The 6582-nt window shown below is 46.6% G+C and overlaps 1 protein-coding gene across 1 annotated transcript; it reads left to right on the top strand.

Annotated features, from left to right (window-relative positions):
* Positions 1–2329: 2329 nt before the first annotated feature.
* On the top strand, positions 2330–5564 carry CCN2 (cellular communication network factor 2). Its single transcript, XM_059082882.2, has 5 exons — positions 2330–2598; positions 2706–2928; positions 3214–3465; positions 3597–3808; positions 4206–5564. Exons 1-5 carry the CDS (start codon positions 2533–2535, stop codon positions 4500–4502), a joined length of 1050 nt encoding a protein of 349 aa, XP_058938865.1. The 5' UTR covers positions 2330–2532; the 3' UTR covers positions 4503–5564.
* The last annotated feature ends 1018 nt before the right edge of the window (positions 5565–6582 follow it).

The following is a 6582-nucleotide window of genomic DNA, read 5'->3' as shown; positions in this document are numbered from 1 at the left end:
AAGATTTGTGAATGGCAGCTCCAAGAATACAACCCAGGTCACCCAACTGTAACCCAGTCCAGCAATTTAGCCCCTCCCTGAATGAGAGTCTCCACTCTGCTGGGCATGAAGTGGTGGCTCTTAGACTCTCCAGAGTATTCAAAAATTCCCAACCAGTTCTCCCATCTACCTCACCCTGCAAGGCACAAGAGCTCATGGCCCAGGCCACATGTCACTTTGGGTGAGGTCCCAACTTCACATCCCTCCCCTTCCCCATCCACCACACCTTTCCAACCATTAGTGGTAGATATAATTGGGGGTTTAGGTCTTGAAAGATTTCACTGTGGCTTCCCACATATTTTGGACTTTTAAAATCATCCACAGGGGAAGAAAAAGTTGGGGGCCAAGTTGCCTTTAATACACATGTGGCTAGTAACATAACTCAGAATGTTCCTTCTTTAAATAGGAACTTTTAAGGCTTCTTCTCTTTGAGGAATGCTTGGAAAGAACATGAAATAACAATGATGAAAATTCTTCCTGAGCTTCAGAGACCCCCATCGTTGGCTGGCCATGCCCACTGTTGACATGCAGCTACACTGTACAACATGTGGACTGCTTAACAAGGTAATTGTGCACAGATGATGTGGTCTGTGCTGAAGCTGGAGTAGTTATTTTTTTTCTTGGCTCTTTTTCAACAGAATGAAATGAAACTTGAAAAAATGTGGCCAGTTTAAACAGGCTATTTTCAAATTATAAATCTATGTTTCTGAAAGCTTGCCTTTGCATCTGAAACAGATAGGTTAATCTTCAACCTATACAAGGAAGCATCAGCAACTAAAATGAATCTACTCATTTGATGCCAGCATCAAAGGATGTGGCATTACAATAGCAAAAAATGGCATAGCCCTGGAATCATTCTCTTTACATAAAGTGGAAACTGGAGTTATTAACAAAAAAACCCCCTATAGATTCTAGAAGGAAGCACAGTTAATTAACTGACTTCTTAGTGAAGTTAAATAGCAATATTAGGAAAGGTACATATGTTTAGACTTTATTGGCCATATTTGACATCTGCACACAAGCAGAGGGAATAAAACCCATTCTTTCCTTGTCCTGATCTCCCTCCATTAGGCTACAGGCTCCTTGGGTAATAAGAAGTAACAATCACTATTCACAGATGTGTGGAGAGTCACTAAAATATATTACTTACTGACTCTCTTAGTTTATAACCAAATATAATGGGAGTACAGTGTTCTCATTATATAATCAATTTTTTTTTTACTGCAAGACAACTGAATCTACATTTGAAGACTATAGGTTTTAGCATAAGAAAATGACTCATTTCTCAAAGACCCACAAATGTGTTTAAAACTCCCCAAGTGAACCCCAAGCTTCTTGCTGCTCCCCTCCTATATGGTTCCCCTGTCTTCCCACCCCCTTTTCCATCCCAACACCCAGGGCTTCTACCTACCCAACACATAATCACTTGCTCTGACATAACAATAGATGGATTTTTCTGGAAGTGTTGATGTCCACTCATCCCTTTTCCCTCTCTATAGCCCCAAACGATAAAACTGCTACATATATTAAGAGAAAACAAAGCAAGAGTGGTGGAAATCCCTCCCAGAAAACTGCATCCATACTCAGACCCCTGGCTTTATTCTCCTTCTCGTCTGGCATGGGCAATCCAAATCGTTATTCCAAGTGACAAATGATCAGATCCCTGCATCTCCAATGTGGGATTCAGGGATTTGCAGGTGTGCTTCTGCTTCTAGAGGATTTCAAGCAGTTAAAAGCAATGAACTCCTTTTCTGCTCTCTGAAGAGTTTCAAAGGCAGACAGCCGCTAAAACTAAAAATCATTACCAAACCAATAAAAAAGGAAACCCTTTCAAATTTTTTAGGAATCCCTGCTATTAGCCTCTCCAGCTACCTACCTCCTACAAAGGATATATGTGTGTAGAACAGGCACAGCTATTAGAAACAGAAGTGAGTGGCATAAAAATAATGATAATCACTGCCGATGTGTTTCTTAAATGATATAAATCAGGAGTGATGCGAAGAGGCAAGAGGAAAAATAAATCCTATTTGGTGGCTGGAAATACTGAGCTTTTTTTTTTTTTTTTTTTTTTTTTTTTTTTTGGTGAGCTGGAGTGTGCCAGCTTTTTCAGACGGGAGGAATGCTGAGTGTCAAGGGGTCAGGATCAATCCGGTGTGAGTTGATGAGGCAGGAAGGTGGGGAGGAATGCGAGGAATGTCCCTGTTTGTGTAGGACTCCATTCAGCTCATTGGCGAGCCGGGGCCGCCCTGAGCGTATAAAAGCCTCGGGCCGCCCGTCCTGGCCTCACACAACAACTCTTCCCCGCCGAGAGGAGGCAGCCAGTGCGACTCCCACCGCCGGCGACCCACTGCCTTTAGCTCGACGGCAGCCGCCCAGGCCGACAGCTCCCGAGACAGCCGCCCGGCGCGTCCCGACCCCGCCTCCGGCCCGAACCCGAGCCGCCCGCCCGGCCCGCCGCGCCACGCCCGCCCCGCCGCCCGCAGAGACCCGACCATGTCCGCCGCCGGCCTGGGCCCCGTCCGCTGCGCCTTCGTGCTCCTGCTCGCCCTCTGCAGCCGGGTAAGCACCGGAGACCCCCGCGGCGGCCGGGGCCGGGCGGGGGACCGGGAGGGACCCCGGCGGCGCCGAGGGGCGTGCGCCCGGCTGACAGCCGCCTCCCTCCGCAGCCCGCCTCCGGCCAGGACTGCAGCGGCCGGTGCCAGTGCGCTGCCGGCCCGGCGCCGCGCTGCCCCGCCGGCGTCAGCCTGGTGTTGGACAGCTGCGGCTGCTGCCGCGTATGCGCCAAGCAGCTGGGCGAGCTGTGCACCGAGCGCGACCCCTGCGACCCGCACAAGGGCCTCTTCTGCGACTTCGGCTCCCCGGCCAACCGCAAGATCGGCGTGTGCACCGGTAAGACCTGCAGCCCCCGCCCCTCCCCGCCTCCCCGGGCCCCTCGCCCCGCGCCGCCGCCACCGCCACCGCCACCGAGACGCCGGGGGACACTCGATGACCCACCACCTCTTCCCTCACGCTCACCGTCCCGCCGGAAAAGAAAGCCGCTCGAATTGCGTCCCTTCCTCAAGCTGTTTCCCTGGAGCCCTGCTCCCAGCTCGCATCCCCGACGCGCTTCCTGTTCAGGCTCGAGAACCGTTGCGTGACCCCTGCACGTCCCCTTTTTCCCTTCCTCTCCTTCAGCCAAAGATGGTGCCCCCTGCGTCTTCGGAGGGACGGTGTACCGGAGCGGAGAGTCCTTCCAGAGCAGCTGCAAATACCAGTGCACTTGCCTGGACGGGGCGGTGGGCTGCGTGCCCCTGTGCAGCATGGATGTCCGCCTGCCCAGCCCCGACTGCCCCTTCCCACGAAGGGTCAAGCTGCCCGGGAAATGCTGCGAGGAGTGGGTGTGTGACGAGCCCAAGGACCACACCGTGGTCGGCCCTGCCCTCGCTGGTGAGCTGAGTCTTCCTCTAAGTCAGCCTCGTGATTCTCCCCCCTGGGGCTGAGTCCTGACTTTGCCAAGGGCAGGGGGAAATGTCTTAGCCTGGCGTCTTACCTCGTGTTTGCGTGCTCTGCTCTCACAGCTTACCGACTGGAAGACACGTTTGGCCCAGACCCAACCATGATTCGAGCCAACTGCCTGGTCCAGACCACAGAGTGGAGTGCCTGTTCCAAGACCTGCGGGATGGGCATCTCCACCCGGGTTACCAATGACAACGCCTTCTGCAGGCTGGAGAAGCAGAGCCGCCTCTGCATGGTCAGGCCTTGTGAAGCTGACCTGGAAGAGAACATTAAGGTACGTTTTCTCCTCCTATTAACTCATAATCATGGAACAAGAGTGGACAGGACCAAAGTTAGGACAGGACCAAAGTTAGGTCTCGTCCCACCCTTGTTATTATAGGCCTGTCATCTCCAAAAATATCCAACCATTGAGCTGTTTTGATGGAATGAGATGTTATGTAATAGGAACCACCAATTTTCCACTCGGAAATCCTCCACAGTGTTAGTTCATTCAAGACATCCCAGAAGAGGCCATGTCTATTTTTGGAAAACTGGCAAATGAGACTCAACCTTCCCCTTCTCAAAATATAAATAGAAGTCAGACAGCCCTAAGGCGAGAACACACAGAGGTTGAAGAAAGCCACGCCCCTTGCAGAGTCATTGATTTTTCTCTCCTCCCTTGTCTTCCTCAGAAGGGCAAAAAGTGCATCCGGACTCCCAAAATCTCCAAGCCTGTCAAGTTTGAGCTTTCTGGCTGCACCAGCGTAAAGACATTCCGGGCTAAATTCTGCGGCGTGTGCACCGATGGGCGGTGCTGCACCCCGCACAGAACCGCAACCCTTCCCGTGGAGTTCAAGTGTCCTGATGGCGAGGTCATGAAGAAGAGCATGATGTTCATCAAGACGTGTGCCTGCCATTACAACTGCCCCGGAGACAATGACATCTTTGAGTCGCTGTACTACAGGAAGATGTATGGAGACATGGCCTAAAGCCAGAGAGAGTGAGAGACATGAACTCTTTAGGCTGTCACTTGAACTGATTCACATCTCATTTTTGTGTAAACATGATTTCAGTAGCACAGGTTATTTAAATTTGTTTTTCTAACTGGGGAAAAGAAAAATTCCCACCAAATTCAAAATCTTGTGCCATATGACATTCAAATAGTCTGTCAACCCCAGACACTGGTTTGAAGGAAGTAAGACTTGACCGTGGGACTGCATTCGTGCATAGCACCAGCATGTATGCTAGGAGCAGTGGGAGGGGACCAATAGAAAACCTTGTCATCTTACAGTAGTGATGTACCTCCTGTGTGGAGTGTCACTGGGAAGGAAGACTCACTGACCTGCCTGTAGCTCCAGTGACAGCTAGGATGTGCGTTCTCCAGCCATCGTGAGGATGAGTCAAGTTCTTCTCTAAGTCATAACAGCAGATTCAGCTCTGACCTGATTCGGATGACAGTGTTCAGGAATCAGAATCCTGTCTATTAGACTGGACAGCTTGTGGCAAGCTAATTTGCCTGTAACAAGCCAGATTTTTTTTTATTGATACTGTAAATACTGTGTGTGTGTGTATATATATATATATATATATATATTTGTACAGTTATCTAAGTTAATTTAAAGTTGTTTGTGCCTTTTTGTTTATGTTTTTAATGCTTTGATATTTCAAATGTTAGCCTCAATTCTGAACACCATAGGTAGGACGTAAAGCTTGTCTGATAACTCAAAGCATGAAATGGATATTCAAATGGAAATTCTGCTCAGTTAGAGCAACAGTCCATCAAATCAGGTTTTTTTGCTGAAGGTGAGGCAGCAATGTCCTTGGAAGTCTGATTTGTAGGTTGGAAATGTGGTAGGCTCACTTTTAATGTACAAATGACTTTTATTAAAAAATGAGTGGCTCTGTATAGCTGATTGGTTTTTCTACCTGGAAGCATTTGTTTCTACTTTGACTATGACTGTTTTTTTGGACAGTTATTTGTTGAGAGTGTGACCAAAAGTTACATGTTGCACCTTTCTAGTTAAAAATAAAGTATATATTTTTTATACAAAGGGCTTGGTTATCCATTTATTCTCTAAACATTTCTGAGTTTTCTTGAGTAAAAATAGAAAGCTTTTATTTGTCTTAGAACAATTCACTTATAATTTTCTAGATATCTTTTATCATCTAATCAATTGGTTAATCCTTTCAATAGAACTTTTACACGAATACACATCACACTGAATCAGGTGTCACAAATTTGCAGGCATATACACTGTATTGAGTACACAGGCATTTTTTGTTATCTTCACAGTACTTTATAAACACTTCAATTCTCTCTAGATTATTTCAGTCTCCACTAATCCCTGTTGTATTACACTTGGCCCTGTTTACATTTAATACCTCTCTGGCCATTGTAGGCATCTAATTTCCAACCTGTCATCACACAATAGCCCATGTGCCTTGCACATAGAAAACTTTTTTGAATTTGTATGCTCTACTGTAGATCACACACTAGCCTATGTGCCTTGCACATAGAATAACTTTAACTATTTTTTGAATTTGTATGCTCTACTGTAGATCTATTTCTGAACTTTAATATCTTACAGTTAAATCTGAAAAAGTATAAAATCTCCACTAAAGTGGAACAACTTAATAACTCTTATTTTGCATAGTTCTGCTTTCAGTTGCCAGATAACAAATCACAAATACATGAAGGCATAAGTAGAAAAAGAAGATAAGCAAATCTTCAATTCATATGTATCATAGAAATTTGCCTGAAATTAAAAGCAACTCCTCCATTTCCCCAAGTTTTTCACCTTATCAGATCTCAAAATCAATAATTTACCAAACGGTTTGACAAAATGAAATTGTTCAAGAAGCCCTGTGTAGAAATGATAAAGGACCTCACCAGGTCTCCACTGAAAAATCAACTGACGTAAGTGGCAAACAAAAGAAACACTCCAGGGACAACTAAAAGCCCATTTTTTTCTAGATCAGAATAGATGTGAATTCTAGGGACAAAAATAGTTGCAGGCAGAGGAAGCCCTCACAAGGTAATTAGCAATGTTGTAGTGCCAGTGTCATTCT

This window comes from Kogia breviceps, chromosome 13, assembly GCF_026419965.1.
Source record: "Kogia breviceps isolate mKogBre1 chromosome 13, mKogBre1 haplotype 1, whole genome shotgun sequence".
Lineage (NCBI taxonomy): Eukaryota > Metazoa > Chordata > Mammalia > Artiodactyla > Physeteridae > Kogia > Kogia breviceps.
The sequence above is the reverse complement of the archived record's forward strand: the minus strand, read 5'-3'. Positions and strand labels throughout refer to the sequence as shown.

Bases quoted from the DNA above. Each gene is read 5' to 3' on its own strand.
- CCN2 (XM_059082882.2), top strand. From the start codon at position 2,533: ATGTCCGCCGCCGGCCTGGGCCCCGTCCGCTGCGCCTTCGTGCTCCTG. The intron at 2,929-3,213 runs GTAAGACCTGCA...CCTCTCCTTCAG, and splicing joins CAAGATCGGCGTGTGCACCG to CCAAAGATGGTGCCCCCTGC. The intron at 3,466-3,596 runs GTGAGCTGAGTC...CTGCTCTCACAG, and splicing joins GGTCGGCCCTGCCCTCGCTG to CTTACCGACTGGAAGACACG.